General features: G+C 51.5%; 1 protein-coding gene across 1 annotated transcript in view; it reads left to right on the top strand.

Moving 5' to 3' along the window:
• The first annotated feature begins 2,957 nt into the window (after nucleotides 1-2,957).
• SORL1 (sortilin related receptor 1) overlaps nucleotides 2,958-26,981 on the top strand; it is a 158,938-nt gene continuing 134,914 nt past the window's right edge. The window contains exons 1-3 of the mRNA XM_055305675.1: nucleotides 2,958-3,235; nucleotides 18,799-18,915; nucleotides 26,283-26,408. Of these exons, the coding sequence (XP_055161650.1) occupies nucleotides 2,981-3,235; nucleotides 18,799-18,915; nucleotides 26,283-26,408 (498 nt within the window). The 5' untranslated portion in view covers nucleotides 2,958-2,980. The remainder of the gene's footprint in view (nucleotides 3,236-18,798; nucleotides 18,916-26,282; nucleotides 26,409-26,981) is intronic.

Consider the following 26,981-nt stretch of genomic DNA (forward strand, 5'->3'; position numbering starts at 1 on the left):
GGGGCAGAAGAGGATGAGGGTACTACCTCTGTCTACATTCCCACCCCAATGTTGATACTATTTTGGAGGCACAGAGGAAGTGGTGGCTTGTTTACAGCCCAGATCTGGTTTTGAAGCTAGAAGGAAATCCTGCTGAATTGCGCAATTCAGCTCCGACCCCTATCCTGGGTGGCCTCACCTGTGGCTGCTTCTATCTCATGCTCAGGTGGGTGTCCTGAAGGGGGCAGGGAATGATCAAGGCTGCAAGATCTACTTTCACATATGGAGACACCCAATGCCCAGGGAGGCGAGGTGGCCAGGGCAAAAATCACATGACCACTTGGCTGCAAAGCCAGGACTAGAATGCACATCTTCAATGCACCTGCCCGTGATACTTCTATCTGGGGCCTTGACAACTGTACTTATGTTTTTCTATCTATAGAATTCTATCTGACACTCTGAACAGTCCTGTGTGATAGACAGGGATGAAGATCCTTTCTTTGTAGATAAGAAAATCGAAGCTTGGAGTCCTCAAAGTTAGAAAGTCAGTTCTCCTAACTCGACATTCAGTGGGCTTTCCATTGTGCCCTGTAGTTAGGAGGCACACATGGTCTCAGGCTTTGCCGATCATCCACCTGAGAATGGCCTGGAATGTAGATAATGACTACAGAGGAGGGCTTTCAGGGAGTAAATTAACCATGTTTGAGCATTCCTGCCAGGCGTCCAGCTTCTAAGCTGCATATCAAAAATCAAAATGAGGAAGGAGCCGGCCCTGCAAATTGCCATCTGAACCTCAAACCAGCAGTTTGCGCGGAGAAAATGGGCTGCTTCTCTTCAAATCCACACGTAGGGGACATGTTGTCTCTGTTTTCTGCTGGGGTTCTGACACTTGCTCTTGTAGAGAAAGTTCTCATTAAATATACGTTGACAGAAACAATAATTGAATCATCTGCAGGCTGTTGTGACTCTAGCCACATTTTCCCTTGGGGGTTAAATGGGGGTGTGTGGCGCAGTGTCTATGCTCTTGGTCCCGGGAGGCCGCAGGGTGGTCCACTCCTGGTAAGGTGGTCCCAGAGGGGGCAATGCTGGTCTAGATGGAGAGTGGGAGCTGGCAGTGAGGCTTTCCCAGGGGATGAGTGATTTGCTTGGTGGGAGAGCTGGGTGGTTCTATGATTACATTGAGGTGGACAGAAAGTGGGGGGCAGGGGAACCTGACTGGGGAGAAAACTGGAGCTGGGAAGAGATGGGGAACTGCAGAATCTGAGGCCAGACCTCAGCAATTCTGGGGTGAGGGAGGGTGGCAAAGCTTGGGGCTGGAGGAGGTGAGGAGGGGCTGTCTCTCCTTTGGCAGGATGGTGCTGGGCAGGGGAAGGGGCTCTGCTAAGCTAACCAGAGAGGACTCCAGAGCAGGGGGGCGATATCAAACGACTGGTTTGTGAGAATGAGGAGCATTTTGGGGGAGCTGAACGGATCACCCCTTCCTCCCTTGAAACCGAGCTCTCCTGTACAACCACAGAAGCAGTCTCGCCTTAATCCCTGCTCCTTCTTCTGTCTTCAGTCTTAACAAAACCCAGGATCTGAGTGCAAAGCACAGTGAAATATAAAATGGAATAGACGGGATCCCTGGGTGGCTCAGTGGTTTAGCGCCAAAGGCAGGCCCAGGGTGTGATCCTGGAGTCCCAGGATCGAGTCCCACATCGGGCTCCCTGCATGGAGCCTGCTTCTCCCTCTGCCTCCTCTCTCTCTCTCCTCTCTCTCTCTCTCTCTGTGTGTGTCTCTCATGAATAAATAAAATCTTAAAAAAAAAGAAAAATAAATAAAATGGAATAGACGACGGGCCACAGTGGATAGGCCTTGGCTGTTCCTACAAACCTGCAGAAACATCCTTAAGCTCGGGTGTGCCTCAGCAGTTCCATCTGTAGGAAGAGAGGGTCTGGATCTTCAAGCTGAGGTTAGGGATAAACGTGGGTCCTGCTCACTCTTTTGAGCATCGCCCCCCCCCCGCCCCCACTCCCCTTAGCGGCAAGGCTTACAGGCTTGCAGAGGACTTGCAGAAGGTATGGACTGTTGGCTGACCCGACTGGAATATATCTGTTTTGCAGCCGAGGTAGCGTGGCTCAGGCTTGGTCACCCTGGAGGGTCACAGACCGGCCACTGCGCTGGGTCGCTAGGCGCAGGGATTCAGGCGCGCAAGGATGTAGAAGTGTGTGTGCACTTGTCCAGGCACGCGAAGCCCCTGGTCAGGGAGCCCTTGCGGCCGCTTGCTGCCTCCGTGCGGGGCGCACGTCGACCGTGCTCGCGGCCGGGCAGCTCGGCCCGATGGAGGATAGTTTTCGGCCGCGGCCGCTGCAAATAGGTTTCGATGCCCGGGGAGAGTAGTGGGGACCCTGCGAGCCTCACAATGGGGGCGGGCTCGTCTGGACTCTAGTTTGCCCGCTGCCGTGTTCCGCGTGCTCGGAGCTAATTTTCTTTGGCTCCGGGCTCTCGGTCGGAGGTGGGGGTGCGGCGGGGGCCGCGGGGTGGTGGGGTGGGGTGGGGTGGGGGTGCGGCCGCGCTCCGGGGCCGCTGCAGTCGGGGAAGGAGCCCCGCCGCGGTGGAGGACGCCCCCCGCGCCCCGGCGGAGGAGGCAACCGCCGCAGCACCCCGGCCGGCGCCTGCCCGCGCGCGCCCCGCGCCCCTGCACCCCTGCACCCCTGCACCCCTGCACCCGCGCGGGCGCGCGCTGCCTTGACTTCCCCAGCCCCGCGCGGGGGAGGGGCCCGGGCGCGCCGAGGCCGCCGAGCGCGGAAAGTGCGCGCAGGGGCCGCGGCTGCGGGCCGCACACGTGACGGCGCCGAGCGGAGCGGGCCGCGGCGGGGCGGGGGCGGGGCGGGGCGGGGGCTCGGGGAGCCCCGGGAGCCCCGGGAGCGGCGCGCGCGGCCCCGGCCCAGCCGCCCGCCCGGCCTCGCGCTGCACATTCTCTCCTGGCGGCGGCGCCACCCGCGGCCGCGTCCGCCCGAACATGGCGACGCGGAGCAGCAGGAGGGAGTCGCGACTCCCCTTCCTCCTCGCCCTGGTCGCGCTGCTGCCGCCCGGGGCCGTGTGCGCGGCGGGGGCGCAGACGCTGCTCGGCGGCCGCGCGCCCCTGCCCCAGGAGCGGGGCGTCCGCGTGCTGCGGGGCGAGGCGCGCGGGGGGCCGCGGGGGGCGGCCGAGGCGCCGCCGCGGAGGAGACGGAGCGCAGCCCTGCAGCCCGAGCCCCTCCAGGTGTACGGACAGGTGAGCGCCCGCCCCCGCCCTTCCCTCGCCGCGCCGCCCCGGGCCCGCATCCGTCCTCCGCGGCCGCCTCCCAGGCGCAGCCTCCGCTGGGGACTTCGGCGCGCGTTTGTGTTGTTGCTGTTGTTTGTTTGTTTGTTTGTTTGTTTGTTTCGCTCCCCCCCGCCCCCATCCCAGGAGCACGACCGTCCGCACTTGCATCGGCTGCATCGATCTTTCCTCCTCCCTGTGGCCTTCAGCCCGCGTCTTGCGGGGACCTCGCGGGGTGCGAGTGCCGGCTCCCCCAGGGTGTGTGCACGCCCGGGTAGCTTCCAGCAGGTAGAGGAGGAGTGCGGCTTCCTCTTCACATGTGGATGAGAAACCGGGTTGCTTTGGTGTAGCGTCGGTTGGCGGTGGAGGCGAGCACCCTGCAGTCGCAGGACTTGCACAGAGCAGTAAGGGGCGGGGGTGCCCCTGCTTATTACCATTTTGAAGCTCAGTGAAGGTGGGCAGACCTGAAGGCAGGGCTGTCTTGGTCTGGCCAGAGCAAGGGGCGTGTGTGTGTGTGTGTGTGTGTGTGTGTGTGTGTGTGTGTTGGGGGGGGGAGAGGATGTCTCTCCATTTCACCATCCCCCTTTGAGCTACTGACTTTATTCTCGGACAAGAATATTAACTCTTGGCACTTAGGGATTTGAAAGACTGCAAGAATTTGGTGGGCATTGTTATTCAGAAAGTGATTTATTTCCGGCCAGGCAGCGGGTCTAATAGATCATCAGTAACACGAATTTCACTTTTACGGCCAGGCTTAACTGCTGCGGAGGGCACACCGGGTCTGTGGGCTGGTATCAGCGTTGGCAAAATTAATTTGACCGTGTTCCTGCCTCGTGAGACTCCTAGCCCTGTGGTTAAGATGGACCTCAGCAAAACTAGGAGGTCAGGTGAGGTAGGAAAAGCGGGACCAGAGGAGATGATGGTAAATCGAACGATTTCTAGAGTCGGAATGTTCCGATTTGAAGCAGAAGTTAAAAAGCTTAGTCTGAATTCTGCTCTCTTCACTGATTTTCTTTAGCCATTTCTTCAGGAAACACACAGTTAAATATTCAGCCCTTGGAGCCAGGAAGGACCTCATAAAGCATCTCACCGGTTGTGCCGTTTTGCTGATGAAAAAAAAAAAAAAACGCAGGCTGGGAAAGGTGAAGTGACTAGCCCAAGGTCACGTGGGGCAAGCTTGTGCGCTGTTTAGTTTTGTTGGCATTGTCTCAGTGACCTTTGGGTGATCACATAGTTGCCCTCCCTTTATACAATGTTCCCTAAATAACTCCTTTCTAGAATAAAACGTATATGGCTGTAAAAGGGGGTAGGGATGACGGCAAGTGGGTGGGAGCATTTGACTTGCATCTACTGTCAGGCCCCGGGATAAGAGCGTGTGCCAAAGGGGCATGCAACTGCTGTGGGCAAGGGCTGCTGGAGCCTGTCTGCTCCGTGTGTTTGTGGGTCCCGACCTTCTTCCCCCTCCACCCTCTTCTGAGACTTCTTTTTTTATGTGGAAAAGAAGACAGTAAGGTCCTTGCTCTCAACCGGCACAGCACCATCCCGACGTTGGCTAGGGGAGGGAAGAAGAGAGACTGCCTTCTTCATGGAGTCTTTCCTGCCACCCAGCTCTGCTGTGGGCTTGAATCAGCTCTTGGGGGGCAGAGGGGGGGACTGGGAGTAGGGAGGGCTGGGAGTCCCTTCTCCCTGGAGCTCAGGTCCCCAGCAGCTATAGTTTTGGCTGAGGGAAGAACATCCTAGTCTGAAAAAGATGAATTCAGGTACCATTTCTTCCGTGGGTTTGGTTTGGGAGGGCTCCTGGGGCCTTGGGGCAAGAAAAAGACGAACTGTGTTCTCATTGAGAAGGACTCCCAAGCCCTTGGCTTTTCTATTTCTGAGGCAGCCGGATTGAGTTTGGTTCAGCTGAAGGATGGATAGCTATAGCAGTCGAACTCATAAAGAGGAATTGCTACCAAGGGTGAAGGCCCAGGGCAGTGTTTTCTCTGAGGCCCTGAGATGAATAAAAGTGGGATTAACTTGGATCTTTAAGGATCTCAGCTAGATAGAAGGAAGAACTTCCTGGTACTGGGCTCCCTGCCACAAGCATCTCTGACACAGCCCCTTTAGGCTGCGAGCGCAGGAATTGGAGGCTGAAGGTGTTTGGCGCGCCCTTCTTGGAGCTCTGGAGTAACTCATCTATCTGGAATGACCTTTCTAGCCAGGGTGACCATTTGCCTCTGTTTTCCCCCGGGACAGACCTAGTTTGTAAGTTGTCCCTGCTGGTTATGAAAGTGCTTGCCTTGCTCTCAAGGGTCAGGATGCGGACTATGAATTATATGGCCATTCTGCTTCTAGCTCTAAGCCAAGTTCCATTTCATCCCCCGCACCCCCCCCCCCTATAACTTTTCAACCTAAGGAATTGCGTGTTCTCCCATAGTATCACTGGAATCGAGTGTGGTTCTAAGTACAGACGGGCATGCAAATGAGGGAGAGTGGGGAATACTTCATCCCTGCTTTCGGAAAGTTTAACAAGTTAAGGAGTAGATAAAGTCGATGCAGATACAGATACGTACGTGACCTGGACAGGAGCAAATACACATGGACACAGTAAAGCAGCTGCAGCGCTACAGTCGGGCGTTAGTGGGTTGTGGGATATGGGAAGGGACGGGAGATGGAGGCAGAAGATCATTGGGCTCAGACGCTCTGCAGCTTCTTGCCCTCTGACCTTTGAGTGAGGTTAAGAGGATGCCTGGCAACACAGATTAGGGCTGGAAGCCAAAGCGTCTGCCTGACCTGAGAAGCTGCAGGGGCGACATTAAGGCCACTAACTTCGGGAAAAGGAGCCAGGAGGGCTTTTGCAGGGAGATACCTACCTGCAGCTGAGAAGGAGCCCCGTGGTGGCATATTGGTTCTTTTTCTTTGGCTCCACTAACCTACAGAGTAAACTAGGCCTGCTTCTTGTGATCCTATTCATCCTCATGTTCTCTCTCTCTCTCTTTTTTTTTTTTTTAAAGATTTTATTTATTTATTCATGAAAGACACAGAGAGAGAGGCAGAGACACAGACAGAGGGAGATGCAGGCTCCATGCAGGGAGCCTGACACGGGACTCGATCCCAAGATCCTTGGATCATGACCTGAGCCAAAGGCAGATGCTCACCCACTGAGCCACCCAGGAGTCCCCAGCCTCATGTTCTCTAACGTGGGAGACTGGTTTCTGCCACGATTCCTTCCGGGCATGTTTGTAATGATAAAGTCTGGTGATAGCCCGGAAAACAAGCTGCTCTCAGATACTAGGACTTTTCCATCCAAGGTCAGAGTTTAGAAGTTGAGCCCCTTCTCAAAGACGCCAGGCCACAAAGGGGGATTCCCTAATTCTTGCCACACTTGAGTTTCTTCCTGACTTGCTGTCTGCTCCGTGCGTCTGTATCATCACACTTGCTTTTCCTCTGCCTGAGATGGTCTTCCCCCACTCCCGTCTTTGCTTGCAGAACCCCAGTTCCCGTCTTCAGCATCCAGAGAACACCTCGTGGTATTCCCAGGCTCCAGGGGGAAGAGTTCTGTTGAGCTTGGTTACAGCACTAACAGCCTTGTGTTATAATTGCTTGTTTGTCTCATCTCCCTGTTTGCTCCTTGAGGGCATGGATCAAGCTTTCTCTTCTCTGTGACTGGCACTTGGGAGGCCCTTAATGAATATTTGTGGACCGACTGCCCACGTGGAAGAAGAGAAGCCTGGAGGGTGGGAAGCACATCCAAGTTACAGAAAAAGTATTTATAAGGAGGACCATGGCGAGCCCACAGACCGAGAGTGAAAATGAGTTGGCTCTCTCGGTGGTGAAGGGGAGTTGAATCCTGATGTTGCTGTGCTGTCTTGGGGGTTATTTTGAAGGGATTCTTTTTTTTTTTATTTTTTTTTTAATTCATTTATGATAGTCACAGAGAGAGAGAGAGAGAGAGGCAGAGACACAGGCAGAGGGAGAAGCAGGCTCCATGCACCGGGAGCCCGACGTGGGATTCGATCCCGGGTCTCCAGGATCGCGCCCTGGGCCAAAGGCAGGCGCCAAACCGCTGCGCCACCCAGGGAACCCTTGGGGGTTATTTTGAATAAAGAACCGGGATTCTCTGGTACAGAATCCTCCCTTTAAGGGCTATCATGGTATTGCTAATGGTATTGTTTTGGGGAGAAATCCTTTGGAATGAAGCGCAGAGCCTAACAGGATTTACAGGTTTATTTTCCTTCCAATGAGCTCTCTCTTCATAATTCCTGCTTTTTAGAGGCCAGGGCGTATTCAGTGTCCTGATTTGAGACAGAAAATAAAGTGTCTGTTACAGCACAAGGGCCTGGGACAAAGAGCCTCCTTTGGGGGTGGAATACTGTGTAGCTTTAGATCTCTTTCGAGTAGATTCTTGCATGATACACTTGCTTGGGAAAGAATTGGCTGGTTGATTCTGAAGTTGGGATGCTTGACCTGTCTGCTTCCAGAAGATGAGAAGGCAAAGCATTTGCTGTTTCACATCGGCTCCTGTGTTGGTGAAGAGTTGCCTGGTGTGTTGGGTTGGCCGGTGAAGGACGTGACCTTGAAAAACTTCCTGGTTCCACTTGGCATTTCTTCTTACCCTGTGCTGCTCCTTGCTCAGTCTCTGGCTACCGTTTAGTTCATTGAGAGCTTGTTGAGAGCTTGTATGTCTTGGGACAGGGTGGCCAGAGGCTACCAGAGGTGGAAGGAATGGGAGGGGAAGGGGACGGAGGAGGGGTGAGGAGATGGGAGACGTAAACAGACGAAATGAAGAGCCGTCCCATGTGTTTATTTAGCCTTCAGTGGGCAATACATGTTTATAAGATAAAATTTGTACAAGAGTATCAGGAGAAGCAAATTTCCCTCCCCCTCTACTCCCCTGTTTATGTGCTCTTTTTGGTTGGCAACCACTCTCCTCCGTGTTTCTGTATGTTTTTCCAGAACGTTCTCTGCATTTACGGCGTAGATGTATAGAAAATTTGGGATTTGTGATATCAGGGGCTTTCTGTTATCTCCATAGCCCATATACCATGAATAATGACCTTAACAAAATGTATTTATGGCATATGACTGTCAAAAGGTAGGGAGTTACCTGAAGCATGTCTGAACGTAAGATAGACTGTTACGTTTCCTCTAGGCCACGTGAAAAGAAGACTCACTCCTTTGCACTCTGAGGTCACCTGCAGGCCAGGAGAGTGACACTGAAGCCCTGGTTTCTAGGCAGGCTGCTGGAGAGAGCGCAGCTCCCTAGAGATGGAGAGCCCAGGTTTGTGAGAATGGTAGAACATAGAGACCACGGATCTTGGTTTTAATTCATGTTCTTTTCGAGAATGTTTTCTTTATGCTCTGTAAGATGAAGTTAATGGTATGTTTAATAAATTGCTTTGAGACCTGGGATCCAGGAGACAGATCCAGATGGCAGCTAACATCCCAAAGCAAAAGACGGATGTCATCGGGGCATTGCATTGTCATATTTTGGTCTGTTCCTCCTTAGAGAGGACAACTTTCTTTGTGTTGTCATTGTTTAATCCCAGAGCCGGAGATAGATGGAGCCTGCCGTGTCCTGTCCACTGTAATGGACAGACTGGAACATTCCACTAATCTGGAGAAGAGGTTAATCCCAAAAGTAATAACCTATTTACCTTTGCTGTGTATTTATTTAGGCTTTTTATTAATGTGCCCATTTACCTGTTTACCTTCCTGATTAAATCTTGCTTAGGTGAATATTAAAAATGAGTTTGCGTTCTTCGAGGAGCTGATCTGTGAAATGGCTGGCATAAATGTGTTCGGGGAAAGCCAGTTTGGCGTTTAGAATTTTCGACGGTGATTCAAATGCGGATAACCGAGAGTTCACTGCACAGAGGTAGATTCAAGTTGAGGTACTATGCCAACTTTTCCCTCCACTTTTAAAGATTTTGTTGTGATGGAAGGTGTAAGGGGAGCTCGCTTCATTTTTGTTTAAATATTTGAGGATTAGTATTTCTTCAGAAGTGGTCTGGGCTGCTAAGGGTAAGGCATTCTCCTTGTTGAGCACAGAACCTTCCATGTATTCTCTAGCTACACCCAAATCCATTGGCACAGGGCATAATCAGTCTATCCACGTAGATGCAAAAATCAATTTCCCTCAGTTTAAAATGAGCCACAGTTAATTTCGACCTAATTTATTGGTTTATCGACCTGTGGACCTAGGGCCTTCGAAGAAGTGGCATGGGCAGCCTTCTAGCATTGAAGTGGCTGATAATGCTATAAATCAGAGAAGGCAGGGTCGGTGGTTGCTCAGCATCAAGATTTGGGTCGTCTCCTACCTTATTGTGAGACCTTCACCTTTTTATTATCACATGCGGAATGCTTTGTGCATTTTGGGATGGGTCTCATAAAAATAGGGCTTCATAATCATCAGGATCGCAGTGGGGAGTTAAAAATAAGCACAATGTTCTGTTAACTACTGAGTCATTGTCAATAAGAACAGTGACATCCACGACCATATCACATTTGCCAGTCTAGAGCCAGAAGACCCTGTCTTCCTGGGCTCGTGGTAGATCTTCTGACACAGCTCCTTGATAGCTCTTTCTACGATGCCAGAGATGTTCTGTATCTGTGTGGTCCCATGTGCGTGTTGACCAACATATACAGTGATGGAAGACTTGAAATGTGGCTGGTATGATCAAAGAATTGAATTTATTTTCTTTCACTTAATTTTAATCAACTTAAATTTAAGTTGAGATGGCCACATGTGGCCCTTGGCTATGGTGTGGAAGGCCTAACTTCAACGGGTGGCGGGAAGCCTGCTTTTCCCCATGCTGGGCAACCTCCCCGTCACCCAGGAGAGATGCTGTATTTACAGCAAAGGCCTGCGTTTGATCCCACTACAGACGGCCAGGGGCAAAGCAGGAGTTGAGGACTGTAGTCTAAAGCCAGGTGTCGGTGGCTGTGGACTGTCAGGTTGGGTGTTGGGAGACAGTGGCCCCTCCTTCCTAGGTTGGAAGGCATCAGTGACCCTGGAGGGTACAGTAGGTGCTGTGGTTGGGGGGGCAGTGGGCTTCACGGTTGCCTCCTTCCATCAATCACTTGGGTGATGAAGGCTGACCTCCGTGCCTTCACTTTTTTTTTTTTTTTTTTTAAGATTTTATTTATTTAGCAGAGAGAGAAAGAGTGAGAGAGCCCAAGCAGGGGGGATGGTAGGGAGTCTAATGCAGGGCTCGATCCCAGGACCCTGAAATCATGACCTGAGTGTTAGGCAGATGCCTAACCTGCTGAGCCACCCAGGTGCCCGGGTGCCTTCTCTTTGCAGATGGCCTTGCACGCACAGCTCCCTTGCCCCAACCAGGCTTTGCTGGGGTGCTGAGCAGATCCCTCCACATCTGTTGAGCAGTGAAAGATGTAAACGATGTCTCAGCAGTGGAGCCATCTCCTCCCTGGCCCTGCCCTCCGCTTCCTGTGCGCTTACTGACTTACCTCGACGGAGCTGGGTCTGTCTTTCATCCTTTCGACCCTGCAGGCTGGCATGAAGACAGACAGCACGGGGCGTGTGGTCTTCATCACTGCACGGAGCCCCCTTTCCCGGCCGGCCCCCTAACTTAGCATGCCGCTGCTGTTGCTGCTGCTGCAAGCTCTTGGCTCGGAAAATCGGGACCCTTCATGATGATTTATCTCCAGTCCCCTGAATTAGATTAAAAACACAGCTACGAATTCTCAGAAAGGCAGGCTGATGTGATTATGTCCCAAATCGGAGTGGCAGACAAGGGCAGTAAGAAGATGTACTTATATCGTAGGCGTTTTGTGTTTTGTGCCGCGTGGGGGCCAACATGCTGTGTGTTATTCAACCCACCCGCTTTGTTGGGGCTCCAAATGAAGAAAGTGAGTAATGTTGCTTCTGTTACTTCGAAAAGAGGCCAGCCTGCTCAGTAGGAACATTCGTTCCCAAATGACTATGGATCTAAGAGGGGAAGAGGGCTAGGGTCATTCTTAAGTAACATAGATGTGGGTTTGAGCCAGTGAGTGGGTCCTGAGTTGGGAGTTTAGTTGGTACTGGGCTGGGATCCCTTTTACTCCAGTGGGCTGGGGAGCTGAGTGGTGTCATGATGCACTTGAACTCCTAGAAGACCTCTGTCCGGAAGAAATTGGGAAAAGCTAGGATGGTCTCACCTGGACAATGACCTTGGAGGGCTGGGGTTCAAAGTGGCCTTGGGTAAAAGGCTCTTTAGAGGACATCATTGTGGATGCTCGAATGCGTGCCTATGAGATGGGCTGCGGATGGGGTCCAGGTCCAGATAGTAGAGGATCCTGTTGCTTGTTAGCCCGGGGGATGCAGGCATAGATGACAGTTCCCTGTGGGTCTGCCTGTGGGACCTGGGAAAGAAGGCCAGTGCTGACCTGCCCAGGGATCCCTGCAGAGGAACCCAGTGAAGACAGGGAGTGGGGACAGAGTAGTGGTGGGCGAGAGGCCTGGGGACTGCGGGAGTGTTTGGAGAGCCTCAGAGTGTTTGAAACCTGTGCTCTGTTGTTTGTGTCACAGGAGACCAGGCCCCTATGCCTTACCTCTTCTGTCATACTTAGGCCTCTAAAGTTCTCTCACTGAGAGAAGTTTTAGAAAAAAATCTTGCAGTTAACTGTGCACATGGCTGGCTGGTCGGGCATAGTGTAGGGCTGCTGCTAGTGATGGGAGGGCTGTCGCAGAAACAAGGCCTTGAATCTTCAGAGACAGATGGAGGCCTGTGGACTCGGACAGGGTGAAAGGCCTGTCTGCTCTGAGCTGGGGGCGTTGAGCTAGCAGGGAGGTACCTGGTGGTGGTGGGGGGGACGTGCTTCCAGCGGGCACCTTCCCTCCTGCAGCTCAGAAGGCATCTCACATCACTGGGGAGTCAGCGTGCTGTTGGGTGGGGTGTGTTCTGCTCTCCATAGCTTCTCTCAGTGTGGTACAGAAGCCACTGGTAAGGTGAGGGCTTGATGCAGGATTTAAATGTGTTTCTTTGGTACAAGGAAAGTGCTAGAAATCAGTGCCACCTGTGCACGGGAGCCTCGGGGACCCCAGGTTTCTGAGCTCGGCTCTGCAGTGGGAAGACTGCCTGGATGCCACTCTTGGCCGTGGGTTCTGAGCTAGACTCAGGCGGGCCGTGTTTTTGTCATTTTAAGTATTCGGGGTCCAGATAGTAGAGACCAAGACTCCAACCCAGGCCTCTGACTTATCTCTGTTCTCCTTTGATATATTTGCCTCTTGTAAGTATTGCCGTGAAAGTTTCGCTGTCAGCCAGGGATCCATAGCCTGTTTGCTGTGAACTCTCTTTTCTCCCTTTAAAACCTAGAGATCTCCTGTAGTTCTACCCTCCGCTTGGCTCTCCTGGCTACACTGATTTTCTTATAGCTTTTCATATATGACAGTCCCAGTGTCTCCCCTTTCCCTGGCTTTTGCTCTGCTCTGCCCTGGGTCCAGACCTTTCCCCCTAACTCCTCCCCCTTTATCCTGTGTGGTACCTGCTGTAGGTCATGTCTTCAGTTTTTGGGGCAGTCACACCCTCTCCCCCACATGAGGTTATGCCCCTGCCCCCAGAAATCCTGTTTCCTAACACCTAGCGTGATGTCTGCTATAGAGTAAGTGCTCAATAAAGATTTATGAATGAACGAGGCGGGGGTGGGGGTGCGGGTGCTATTTATGGCGATGCTGCAGACCCAAAGAAGAAGAGCAAGGAAAGTGCATATTGTGGAGTTATCCTAAAAAGCTCTTGGAAATGGCTTGGGTTTATAGGTGGGTCTTCATTTGAGGCTTAGCCTAGCTCAGGTGCTCAGCAGCCAGGTAACAAAAGCCCAGTTTGAGGCTTGCCATAGCCTCCGCCTGTATGCCCAGCTCTGGGGTCCCGTGGAATAGCACCTCTGACTCGTTCTGTGCCCTTACCCTAGTTTGCAAAATGTAGAAGTTGGTTTAGATGTTCTTCTGGCCTGGTATTTTCTTTTTTTAGTTACTTACCAGGTAGTAAATTAGGGGGTGATTATTTTCATGACAGATTGTTCACAGGTTCTTTTTCATAGGGAGCCCTCCCAGAATAACAAAGCGGCTGTTTGCTAAATGACAAAGTGGGGTTCACCAGGAGGCGGTGCCACACCTAGAGGTCAGGGGTGGCTAGATGCTGCTTGCCGAGGATTGATCAGAAATAAAGGTAAATCTCTGAACTGGTACTGTAAGTCAGTGAAAATATGATGATCACCCTTTTGGTGGAGAGAAAGCAAAAGACATCTACCTACCTATCTATCACCTACCTGCCTTCTTTTTTTTAAATTTTTTTATTCATTTATGATAGAGAGAGAGAGAGAGAGAGAGAGGCGCAGAGACACAGGCAGAGGGAGAAGCAGGCTCCATGCACCGGGAGCCCGATGTGGGATTTGATCCCGGGTCTCCAGGATCAGCAAAGGCAGGCGCCAAACCGCTGCGCCACCCAGGGATCCCCCTACCTGCCTTCTAAAGAGAGCTCATGACTACAGTTAAGGCGATGATGGGGAAATGCTGTTTTTTCATCCATGATCATTCTCTCTTTGTTTGCTCATCTGTGAAATGGGCAGCCTGAATTTCTCAGCAGGGTAGTTCCTGAGTTCTGTGGGTGAAGCATCTTGAGCAAACTTGCGTCAAATGCATGAGCGGACACATTCCCTGAGCAGGGGCTGTCTGCAGGGAGTCCGTAAACTAGATTCCAGCTCTCCTTCAGAGGTGGAGCACCCAGGGAGGATAATGAGCTTGCTATATATAGTGAGGACACTGTCCTGAACGGGGACACGGAGGGGGCCGTCTGCATACCTAGCATTTAGGTCATGCAAATGGATGGTCTGAGAAAACCTTGTTATTCTTGGACCTCAGGAGTCTGTCTTTGGTTTCCTGAGGCCAGTCCTGAAGTTCAGGGGATTCAGCAGCCACCTCTGTCCTCGAAATTGAAGGACAGGTTATTTGTTTTATACTTCACTGCAGAATTTTAAAAATGCTGTTTCGCATTTCACTGCTAGCGAGGCAGAGGAAAGAACCAGACTGCCTTGTTTGTCCTCCTCGTCCTGCGTTCTGGGGAGAAGCTGTGCAGGAGTGGTGAGGACCACAGGCTGTGGGTGTCTAGGACATCCTGGTCTTTGGGGTTTGACCGATTTGCAGGGGGTAACAGCAGAAGAAATGAATGGGGATGAGGTGAGCCTGTTCCATTAAGGCCCCCATCCTCCTGCATAAGCCTCAATGGGTATATAGATTTTGACGGTTCTGTTGTATTTATCTTATCACCGGTCAGACTTGCAACACTGATTTCCCCCAGAAGTGCTCTGTGTACCCTTGACGGTGGGGGTGGGTGGAGAGAAATTATTTAAGAGCCTCAGAATGCCTGGCACCTAGTAGTCCTCAGTGCCTTCATCAGTAAGTGAATGCATGAGCAATCAGTACCTCCATACAACAAGCAATTTATTTGTCCTCCCTTCTATTTATAACGACCCAGAGCTTGGGGCTTGGGTGGCAGCAGATTCTTTTTCTCACTCTGAATAATAAGGCAAATCATTTAACCTCTTTGGAACGCCGGGGCGTGCTGAGGGTGGGGGGTGGACCGTGTGGGGGTGGTGACGACTGTCGTGAGCTGGAAGTGGATGCCCGCCCGGAGCCTGTGGCCGTTCCTCCAGCCAGAGGGACCAGGGACCAGCGAGCAGGGACCCGGAGGCCTGTGGGGATGCCGTGGCTCTGCAGATGCCGTTGACAGTGCTTTGAAGGATTGCTTTGGCCGGAGACCTACTCCTCAGCCTGCCTCCTCTATGACTCATTCTGGCTGCATATTTTGGTAGCTGGAAAGATCGAGATGAGATGAACGAAGCATTTCTTAAGAGTGGGAGCTCTTAGGTATTAGATCAGCACTGCAGATGTATGATGTTCTTTACAGGTCACAGATACAGGCTTTTTTTTTTTTTAATTATTGAGATGAAATTCACGTGGCATTAACCCTGTTCGAGTGAACGATGGCGTGGCATGTGGTGCTTTCACAGTGTTCTGCAATCATGACCCCTGCCTAGATCCATCACTCTAAAATAAAACCCCAGACCTGTGAGATGATTACTCCCGATGTCCCTTGCCCCCCAGCCCCTGGCACCCACCAATCTGCTTTCTATCTGTATGGATTTACTTATTCTGGGTCTTCCATGTAAATGGGATCATGCAACACGGTGACCTTTTGTGTCTGGCTTCTCTCAGTAGCAGAGTGGTTTTGAGGTTTGTTCACGTGGTGGCATAGATCAGATTGTAGGGTTTTAACAACTCTCCCAAATACCCGAAGACAGCCCCTCCCCAAACTACCACCAGTCTGATCCCAGGGACTGCCAGTAGGAAAAGGAATGGACTAGATCCATCGCTCCCAGATAAACTGCATTATGGACACCTGGAGCGTTTCTCTTAAAAATATGAGTTCCTGGGCTCCAGGCAGAGAAGGATCTGCGTCAATAGGTCTGGGGTGATTCTGTTATCTGGGTTGGGGAGCCCCAGACTGGGTGACCCCCCCCCCCAGGGCATTAATGACCTGCCTGTAAGCCTAGCTGAGGCCTCAGGTACCTCCCAGACACTATTGGTTGTTTATGGTGCAGTTTCTGTGCACGGGGATTTCTGTGGCATGCGATTTTTCTCTGCCTTCTGAGGGGAGGCCTTGGGCCCCTGCCTGCTTGCTTTTATGGCTCCGATTAACTGGGTTCCATTTATCAAGCCTCTTTTTTTTTTTTTTTTTTTTAAGGTGTTTCACCAAGCCTGCCTTCGGTTTCCTTTGTAAGAAAGCCCTTGGACGTTCTGATGCTTGTCCTTTGCGCTGCCCTCACCCCTTCACCTCTGTTAGGATTGCTTGAGGGGCTTCATAAATCTCACGTCCTTTGAGGAGAAAGACTTCAGCAAGTAGCATTGAGACCTCTTTCCCACTCTCATCACCGGAGGCTTTGTAACCTGTTCAGAGTGTGATTTGATTGTCACCTGTCAGGGGGACCGATCTGAGGTTGCCCTAGTAGAATACTCGGGGGGCTCTTTTATCCTAGGCCCTAAGAACTCGGGCAGTTCTTCAGGTGATGAATCCTTTATCGTATCGATGTTTGCATATGTTCACTATTTATCCCCCTCTGGTCCTAAGGGTGAGAATGTTTTTGGAGGGGAAAGACTTTTAGCCTGACTTCCCGGGGCACTTGTGCTTATGGGGTTTCTGATTTGTAGATGCCTCTAGATTCTTCCCAGAAACGTGAGCTGGAGGGGGAGAGGTGGGAGGACAGGAAGGCTGGAGTAAGGCATCGTCAGCGGCTGGTGGAGATTCCCTTCGCTGCTTCTCCCCGGTAGCATCCTAGCTTACATGATTTCCTTATTTCTATTTTTCGTTTGTACTTCTCTCTTGATGGATGCGCGCCTGGACTCCTCTCTGGGAACAAGAAGGAAATTTTTCTGAAAAACACCGGAGGCCTTTTTCTTTACAGAGGTCTCCTTTCAGATAGTTTTCCAAATGCATTTGGATCCTGATCAAAATAAATGCAGGCACGTAAGAGCCGAAGCAGAGTAGTTAAGGATTAGCTCCTTTGTCGTCTTGTCTGCCAAGTTGGTGGCACAGGTGTTTCCCTTCTCCCTTATGACATCTGAGAGCACCCCAGGGAGGGGGTGGGGAACGTTAGGGCAGTGGGTGGCAGGGTGAGGAACAGAAAGGAGGTGTGGGGAGGGTTTTCTACTGCAAAGCCTCCATAGGCAGGCGGCTCAGAGGGCACGTCAGCTCAGGAGGTGAGGCCGGTAGGAGGATACGCAGGTGGGATTGTGCAGAGGCTCCCTGGAGCCCAGAAGCTTGACGTCCTTCTGCATGTGCCCTGGACAGCTGAGGTTGGAGAGGCTTCTCCCAGACACCACTCAGCAAGAGGGAGAGTGCACACTCCTGGCTTCTGGGGGGACTTTGTCCTGCTGCTGATGGCTAATAGCAGCGCTCAGAATTGTTAGTCTGGTCATCAGTTTGCTCTTCACACAGAGAGGGTGAAATGTTAGCTCAGGGCCTCTGAGATGCCAGCCCTAGAACTGTCCATCGACGTCGGGCGAAAGAGGAAAAAATAAAAGGAATGGAGTCGGCTTTTCATAAAGCAAAACTGTCTAAAAGAACCATCGTCTTTTATTCCGACATAGATCCTCATTCAGCTTTTGGTGTTAAATGATCCTTTCTCACAATAATAATGGTGGTTGTGGTGGTCCTATTGCTTAGGAGGACTAGCTGCGTAACGGACAGGTTCCAGAACTGGGCTCAGTGGTGTAAAGGTCTTCCTCTCAATTGTGAGGAGCTCAAAGCAAGTGTTACTGGTTAGGGGATGGCTTTCTTTCTTTCTTTCTTTCTTTCTTTCTTTCTTTCTTTCTTTCTTTTCTTTCTTTCTTTTGATTTTATTTATTTATTCATTAGAGACACACACACACACAGAGATAGAGGCAGAGAGACACAGGCAGAGGGAAAAGCAAGCTCCATGCAGGGAGCCTGATGTGGGACTCGATCCCGGGTCTCCAGGATTAGGCCCTGGGCCGAAGGCAGCACTAAATTGCTGAGCCACCTGGGCTGCCCAGGGATGGCTTTCTCACTGGGGACGGGGGGACCTTCCTTCTTGTGCGTTCTACTCTCTCCTGGGACCCTGGAGCCCTGAGTAGAGCCTGCATTGGAGAAGAACTGGCAGGGGCTGGGGCTGGTTCCCACCTTCCCTCAGGTTCGTGGACAGAACTCAGTCCCAGGCTGCACTCACCACAAGGCAGCCTGGGCACGAGTCTACTGGGTCCTCAGGGAGCAGAGGAAACCGGTCCAGAGAACAGCAGGTCAGGCTGTGACACAGTGGCTCTTTTGGTTATTGTCTTTACCTGGTGAAATGGACTTGGCCAACCAATCCTCTGTTGGCCTTTCTAATTTATTTTCATCTTGCCAGTTTGCAAAATCCAGAAGTCTGGGAACGACTGTGAGCAATAATCCAAAGGTCATTTTCTGTGGCGTCCTGGAAGGTATTTCCTTACTTGGGGCACTTCAAAACTAATGAAATAAAACTCTGCCCGTGATTTTTTTTTTTTCCTTTTGTTCCTCCTTGTTAGGGGCTCGGGATGAGCCATGTCACCTGTCGGCCAGACAGAGCACCAGTTTGAACGGGGGTTTGAAAGCGTGTGGTCTTTCTGGCCTGTGCGCTTTTTCTGAATGAGGAAGATGTGTCACTGTTTTGGTTTTAAGCCTTGGGAGGTGCGTGTCCCATATACACATTACAGGGATGAAAATAACCAGCGATTGGTGATGCAAAAGACAAGAATAAAGTCATTGGTTATGCAGAGAGAGCCTGAGAAGATTTTTTGCAATCCGTTTATATCCAAAATAGCGGGGAATTCGTGTTTCTTCTTGGGGAAGTTGTGTCTTGTGGAATCTGTGCTGGAGGAAAAATAGACCACCCTGGCCCAATGCTCCAGATCTCAGAATCTTGGCTATTTCTGAGTGATGAGGAGAGAGAGAGTCTTGCTTTGGAATATCATGGTCCTCACCCATCATGGGTCCTAACTCCTGTGTCGGTTTCATCTGTTTCAGGTGAGTCTGAATGACTCCCACAATCAGATGGTGGTACACTGGGCCGGAGAGAAAAGCAACGTGATCGTGGCCTTGGCGCGGGACAGCCTGGCACTGGCAAGACCCAGGAGCAGCGATGTAAGTACCGGGGTTGGTCTAGGCCTCCTGTGTGACGCCAGGATGCCCTCCTGGAATCTGGCAGGGTTATCATGCCAGCAAAAAAATAGCGGCTAATTGGAGAATGAATGGATACATCCAATGGGATACATTCTACAAGGAAGAGGATCTGGAACATAATAAATACAACTTGTTTGCTGAACAGAGGGTGGTGCAGTTTTGTGAGGAGATCCACGTGATGCATGATGACTTTTGTGAAGTGATAGGGTTTGATCTGGATCGTTGTGTTTGCTCTGCAAGATGCCTGAAGCGCGTTCTGGGTAGATCTGCCCGGCTGCCGCAGAGACCCATGGGACCCCTTACAGTTGGGTGGTTTCTTGAATCTGATGCGGTCTTATTCTCACTTTTTTTTCTTTTAAGATTTTATTTATTCACGAGAAACACAAGGAGAGGGAGAAGCAGGCTCCCTCCGGGGAGCCCGATGTGGGACTCAATCCCAGGGCCCTGGGATCACAATCTGAGCCAAAGGCAGACGCTCAGCCACTGAGCCAACCAGGGGCCCCTATCCTCAATTTTCATGGTTGACCTTCTGTAGTGTTTAATAGTTCAGGTACTTTGAAGATGTGAGACCAAGGGTCACAGACTCCAAGACCTGTGGGAAACCAGGTGGGTAGCGGCAGGGGAAGCTGCCTCCACATTCAAAGCAGTCTTTCTTCCACATAGGAAAGTGGTCTCTCCCATTCTTCTTGAGCTCTATGGCCTTCTGGGACAATGTGTCATTTTCCTGCTTTGGTGGAGATACAGGTTCAAGAAGCATTCACCTGTATGTAATTTGAGTGTGGTGATTGAGCCTGGTCTCTGTGTCCAGCAGACACTGGGAAGGAGAAAGGACTTTGATGCTTGCGAGGGGCTGCTGTTCATCCTGACTCTGGTTGCCACATAGGGCCCAGTGGTGTTAGATCTGATTTCCGAGAGAAGCTCAGAGGTCTGGGATTTTAGGTGAAAACTGCTGAGTCTTACCAGTTGGCAGCTAATATGTAGTCTTTACAAATATCTGGTGAGCCAAGTACAATACGTACGAGGGCCAGAGCCGGTCCTTGGGTCCCAAGTGCGCAGCCCCTGCTCCAGACTTCCCCTTATGGGAAGAGGAACAGCCCCGGCCTTGGGTCAGGGACTGCTGTGGTGGCAGGGTGAAGCTGCGAGCAAGGAAACACACTATAGAGCTTTGTTCATTCACTCTGCGCTCTGGCCAGAGGAAACCCCCTGGTGGATTTGCTAGCGTGGTCACATTGGCCTGAAGGACACACTTGCGGCTCTTGGGTATGGATTTGGTCTCTGCGAGGTCCCTCTCTGCGTATCCGCTGTCTGAGTTGCCTGTGCTCTGAGATGTGGGTGTTGGGAGGGAGCATGGGGGGCTGTTGACTAGTGGGTTCAGTGGGGCAGCCACAGGCAGAAGACAGTAGAAGGGCTACTATAGTGCCCAGCTTTGTCCAGTGTGGCCGCGGAGCAGGGGCTGGTGGGAAACCACTGTCACTGACAGCCAGTTTGGATATAGTGCTCGGGAGCAGGGCTGGACTTATTTGAGGCAGTGGCTTTGGCCTGTTTATTTATTTTAAAGATTTTGTTTATTCATGAGAGACACAGAGAGAGAGAGACAGAGAGAGAGGCAGAGACACAGGAAGAGGGAGAAGCAGGCTCCCTGCAAGGAGCCTGATGTGGAACTTGATCCCAGGACCCTGGGGTTACAAACTGAGCCAAAGCAGACACTCAGCCACTGAGCCACCTAGGTGTCCGTTGGCTCATTTATAAATGCGATTAGTGCAAGCACAGGTGGCAGCATATAGATGCTGTTGGTCCCATGAGGTCCATAGGCACCTGTGTCTATACTCATCAGCAGTCACAGCCTGTACACCTGTACATAGCTACCCTTTTTGAGCACAGGAAATTGCTATGTGCCCTACTGTGTTGAGAAATCCACCTTAGGTTTTCTTTTACGCCTAAAAAATTCTTTGTCTAGATAGTTTTTTTTTTTTTTTTTTTATGAGACAGGTAAAAGGCTTTAACCACTGTTTTATGGCTTTGCTGGACAAACAGGAGCCTCGAGACATTCAGTGTCCTGCCTGAGGTCACACAGCGTGGCTCATGAGAGTCGATCACGTGCCCGCTGTGTGAGGGTGTCGTGTTGCTGGCATGACCCATGTGTCTGAGCCCTGCATCCTGGGAGCTTTCTCAGGCCGGGGTGAACCAAGATGGTTGGTCTCCCCAGGTATTGCCAGTCTGCCCAAACCCCTTTCTCACTCTAACTATTTGGATGTACCTAACTGAGGAGTCATTGAACATTTGTTGTGATACAGCATTCTGTAATGAAATACACGATAAGATTACACGGAAAGGAAACGCCATGCTTGGAGATAATAGATGGGAGTGGCAGAGATTTCCCCCGTCCGTACACAAGCTGCATTAAAGACTTGGCAGCTAAAACGGAGATGTTCTGATGTGAAAAAGTTAACGCAAAAATAAATTATGACTCAGAGGCCGGAGTTGGTGGTGCCGGCATAGTAGCAATCCCGCTTTTCTTGAAGGAAGACTCAGAGCATGGTTCGTAAGGCCCCATCAGCAGTCCAGAAGGGAAGGGACCTGTGTAAGTGAGGAACTCTCTGTGAGTTGGAGAATGGCCAAGTCATGCATATTCAGTGTATAAGAAAGGGGATGGATCTGGAAACTGGAATCCCGAAAGGTTTGCTTTTCAAAAGAAAAAAAAATGAATAATGTCCTGATGAACTCGTTGCAAGTCTGATTCCATGAGGAATGGCAACTGCATTCCGAAAAGAATGCCATCTTTTCCTTCTGCTAAGTCTGGTAGATGAAAGGAGACATCTACTGAAAGGAGACAGTAGGTATTGTTTATCTCGATCCTACCCATGTCTTTGTTTCTGCCCTCTCCTGACATAGTTTGCAAGGTACTCAGGTGCAACATAATTGGCCAAGGAGCTCTCCAGAGATGGTGTCCACGGGAAGACCAGACCCAAACCAGGGAAGGCTTCAGGAATGGTAGGACTCGCTGCCTTTGCACCCAGAGTGGCGTGACATTATGATTGATGCCCCCCTGCCTGCCCCCCAGGATCGACTGGGGAGCAGGGCCAGTACTTGCTAGCTTGCTAACAGGGCGGAACTGGGTAGCCCGTGGAGCTGGTGTCTGGCTGAGCTCTGGCTCTGAAATCACAATGCCTGGGGTTGAATCCTGGCTCTGCTGTTCATTAGCAGTCTGACCTTGAGCCAAGTCATTAACCTTCTGTTGGTCTTCTCATCTATCAGTGAGATGGTGCTTATAAAACCTTGCTCCCCAAAGTATGGTCTGTGGATTAGTAGCCAGGGGCGTTTCTGGGAGCTGGTTAGAAAGGCCGAATCTCAGGCTCTTCTCCAGATGCCCTGAGTCAGAGTCTGCATTTTGACCTACGTTGTGCTGGATGACTTGTAGGCATATTACTGATTTTTTTTTTTTTAAGATTTTATTTATTCGTGAGACACACACACAGAGAGAGAGGCAGAGACACAGGCAGAGGGAGAAACAGGCTCCCTGTGGGGAACCTGATGTGGGACTCGATCCCAGGACTCCAGGATCACAACCTGAGCAGAAGGCAGATGCTCAACCACTGAGCCACCCAGGTGCCCTGGGTATTGCTGTTTGAGAACCACTGGTGTGAAGGACTCAGAACGGGGCCAGATAAGGACAGGTTTCCGTACATTTCAACCCTTCTTTCCTTCCTCCCCGTATCTGCTGTCCCTTCTGCCATTTCCCCTCCTTGCTTCTCTTCCTTCTTGTTATTATTACACTGTATTAAAATACAGGATAAAGAATTTAAAACCACTCACCTGGGGGTACCTGGGTGGCTCAGAGGTTGAGCACCTCCTTCAGTCCAGGACATGACCCCAGGGTCCCGGGATCGAGTCCCACTTCAGGCCCCTGCAGGAAGCCTACTTCTCCCTCTGCCTGTGTCTCTGCCCCTCAATCTCTGTGTCTCTCATGAATAAATAAAATCTTTAAAGAAAAACTCACTCACATGGAAGGGCCAACTTTATAGGTGAGTCCGTGATGTAAGTAGCTACTCTAAACTAGCTAGTGACTAGTTAGTGACTCCTCCTATTCTTTAGGGAGTAAGTAGTGTCTTAGAGAAGTCGGAGAGGACTGCTCAGTGCAAAAACCTGTGCCCAGACAAGGAAAAACACTAATGGAATCAGAAAATGAGCAAGTATAGGATGTTTGCCTAGATTCCCCTAGAGATCATAGTGGGCAGTGAGCCAGCAACCTAGTGCTCCCTGGGGACTGAAGCACCACACCTGGGGTGCGGTGTGGAGGCCATGAGGCCGTCAGCCCACCTGGCATTGTCTGAGCAGGGTGGATAGCTCTGCACAGCCCTGAGCTTGGTGTTTGCCGTATGGAGCTTAGGATCTAGGTTAATCCAATAAAAATAAGAATTATGAGGACAGGATAAAAATATGCATTGGGATTGTTTGGCCTGGGAAGAGAAGGGAGGTTGATGGGTCATTTACAAGAGTCTTGAGGCATAGGATGGACCCCTGCATGCTTGCTCTTTAGGACTTTTTACGTGTAAGTCCTAAAGGGATGGGGATCATTTATGGGTGCGTATTAAGGGACAGCTTTTTGAGACTGAGGACTGTTGTATCTCTGAGTGTGAGTGTGGCTGAGAATCTCAGGAAGAATCTGTGTTTTGTTAAAGTTTGTGTTGTGCCCCTTCTTTCCTGCACTCCTTCCACTGCCTGGCCTGGAGACCCAGTATATATGATCTTCCCTTTTACCAGAGCAGCATACGTCTGTACAAGAGAGCGTTCTCCCAGAAGGGTGACTTGGCAAGAGTGGGAAGACAAAGGGGCCAGGGACTTGAACCCATTATCTTTTGTCACTTCCTAGCCGTATGACCTTGGGATGCTCATTAACTTCTCTGAGTCTTGGTTTTACCATCTCTTACCTGGAAATAATTCATTCACTCACTCACTCACTGATTTCATTCATGTCACTCTCTTTTTGTTCGTCTATGGGACACATTCATTTACGTTGCTCTGTGGTTTATAAGTGACGTTTAATTCTGGAAATCTTTACTGAGTAGGTGCGATGTTCTGGGTACCTCGAGGGAGGCAAAGACAAGTCTAGCTCAAAGAATTTTTAAAGATGAAGAGCAATGATATATACTGAAAAATCCTATGGTAATACGATTTATTACCACATTTGTGCTTCTGAGGAGGTAACTCATAGTGGATTATCCATTTGGGGATGTTGGAGCGGGAGGGGGCTGAGTTTCCCTTTTGAGAAGCCATTAGTTCACTACGTGTGATCTCTGAACCTAGCAGGGACTCTCAGTGTCCATCCCGGGCCAGGAGAATGGACGCCAGAAGGTACCACTTTGTCTTTTTACCCACTCAAATCATCTGTAACTTCTTAACTGGCTGCATTTCTGAAGCTGGATGGCAGCCCCTTCCTGCGTGCTTGGCCGTTGGGAACACACGCAGCGTGTAAGCGCGAGCGTTCGTAATGGGGTCCCTTCCACTCTGGCCCCGACATTGGCAGAGGCACTAGTAAAGACTAACGCCCTGCATATGTTCTCCGTTCCCTCTGGACCTGCCCTGTGTGGTTCATTGTTTGCAAGGATTCTTGTTCACAAACATTTGTACATTTACGGCATGTGTGAAGGCCACGTCTTTGTATATCTGGTGTTTAGCCTGGCCCCCGGCTTGTGACAAACCCTTAAAATGTGCTTGCTGTTGGGCAGCCCGGGTGGCTCAGCGGTTTAGTGCCGCCTTCAGCCCAGGGCCTGATCCTGGAGACTTGGGATCGAGTCCCACGTTGGGCTCCCTGCATGGAGCCTGCTTCTCCCTCTGCCTATGTCTCTGCCTCTCTCTGTCTGTGTCTCTCATGAATAAATAAGTAAAATCTTTAAAAAAAAAATGTGCTTGCTGTTGCATCAATGGGCATTGGCAGTGCTACCTTTTCTGGGTTTCGTCCAGCTGTTGCTATTCTTATTGGAATTCACCTGTCCTTTCTTTAGAACCTACCTCCATCCTAAGTATCATTAATATTCTCTTCATCCATCAGGCTTGTTTTTAATCCGCTGATTATGTTAATTGCACGTTGACTTAGGTGGTAAGTCCAGGTGCAGAATACCTGATGGCTTCTATCCCGCCATCTATTACCTGAGGTCTAAGTGATGGCTTTGGGATTTCTGGCTTTGGAGGCAGGCAGCGTGGATCACAGCTCCATGCCGTTCCTCCCCTTCTCTGTTACTCTGGCATGAAATGAATCCCACAAGCCCCCCCCCCCCCCCTGCTGCCTTACCTGTAAAGTGATTTTAATAACTTCATTTGCCGCCATGCAGGGCTGTGGGGAGAGCTACCTGAGATCGCTTCCACGGAGGGAGCGGCACGGTATCTGGCACCTGGGAAGCACTCAGGGAGCGACAGTTACTCGTATGCACCGTGGTTACCAGGTAGCCAGAGGCCCAGAAGCAGGAGAGCAGCAGTGCTTGTCGGCAGGTGCCCGGCTGTGGCTGTCCTCCCGTGTTGTAGTGTCCGTGCTGGGGCAGGGGCTCTTGTACCTATGCATTTAACCTCCGTGCTTTTTTTTTTTTTTTTTAAGATTTTATTTATTCAAGAGAGAGAGAGAGAGAGAGAGGCAGGCAGAGAGGCAGAGACACAGGCAGAGGGAGAAGCAGGCTCCATGCAGGGAGCCCGACACGGGACTCGATCCCGGGTCTTCAGGATCAGGCCTTGGGCCGAAGGCGGTGCTGAACCACTGAGCCACCCGGGCTGCCCAACCTCCGTGCTTATTTGATCTCTCCACGCTTTCTTTCTCATCCCTCGGGCTTCTCCGGGGAGGCCAGGGAGGGTTTTCTTGCTCATCTTCTGCTGTGCTGTAGGAACAGAACGTCCCAGCAGAGGGGTGAAGAATTAGATTACCTTTTGGGGATATTTCAACAGGTGGCAAAACAAGTTCCCGGTCCCTGCCCCGTCCTGTCTGCCCCTGGATGTAGTGTGTTAGGTACTGAACTCAGCCGTGGGGAGGAGGTCATGGTCGCTGCCATCCGTGGGTGCTCCCCCCCTGCCCCTGCCAGCCAGGGGGGCATCTTGGCCTCAGAAGGGAGCCTGTGGATTGCAGGCTCCTTGCCCCCACAAGCTTGGGGCGGGGGCGGCTGGAGAGGTGCCCTGCCTCCCCTTGGCGCATCCTCTCTCCTCACTGGTCGCATCTTGACACCAGGGACTTAGCGGGAGCCACGTGCGGGACCCAGGGCGGGACGGGCACAGGTCGGGGCAGAGCTGCAGCTCTTCAGCCTCATTCCTCACCAGCCCTTCTTCGCCCTCTCCTCCTCCCAATCCAGGTGTACGTGTCTTACGACTACGGAAAATCATTCAAGAGAATTTCCGAGAAGTTGAACTTCGGCGAGGGAAACAGCAGCGAAGCGGTGATCGCCCAGTTCTACCACAGCCCCGCGGACAACAAGCGCGTAAGGAGGCGGGCCCTCCCGCCGTGACGTCATGGGGCTGCACCCCAGGGTGATCGCCCTGCCCAGGCGGCGCCGGGACAGGCAGCGCGCCCCGTAGCGGGGGGGCTGTTTTTCTGCTGTCCTGAGAGTTTGGCAGGACACGGTTCTCAGGGTGGAGCTGGGTACCGGCCGGGCAGGATTTCTGGGCAGACAGTGTCAGGCTGAAGCATAGGAAACCCCCAACTGGTGGACTGCCCGACTCATAGGTGGGAGAAATGGGACCCAGGTCTACTGGGCCCCTCACTGCCGCCATCCAGTGCAGGTCTTCCAGGGTGCCTGCCCAATGCCCGGTTTTGTTGGCATCACCAGGTTTTGTACGTCACGTGTGTATGTACGCGTGTGTGCACCCCTCCCTCCAGCCCCTAACGGTATAGGAAAGAACACCAAGGCCAGGGGGCACGTACTGCTGTGCCTCTTGACTTGTTTTCCCAGCTGGCTGGCCTGGCTTTGTCTCTGCAGTAGAACCCGGGCAGTTTGATTTGGAGGAAGCATTGATTCGAGATTGCCCTGGGCCTCCAGAGAGGTGGAGGGAGA

This window comes from Nyctereutes procyonoides, unplaced genomic scaffold, assembly GCF_905146905.1.
Source record: "Nyctereutes procyonoides isolate TBG_1078 unplaced genomic scaffold, NYPRO_anot_genome, whole genome shotgun sequence".
Lineage (NCBI taxonomy): Eukaryota > Metazoa > Chordata > Mammalia > Carnivora > Canidae > Nyctereutes > Nyctereutes procyonoides.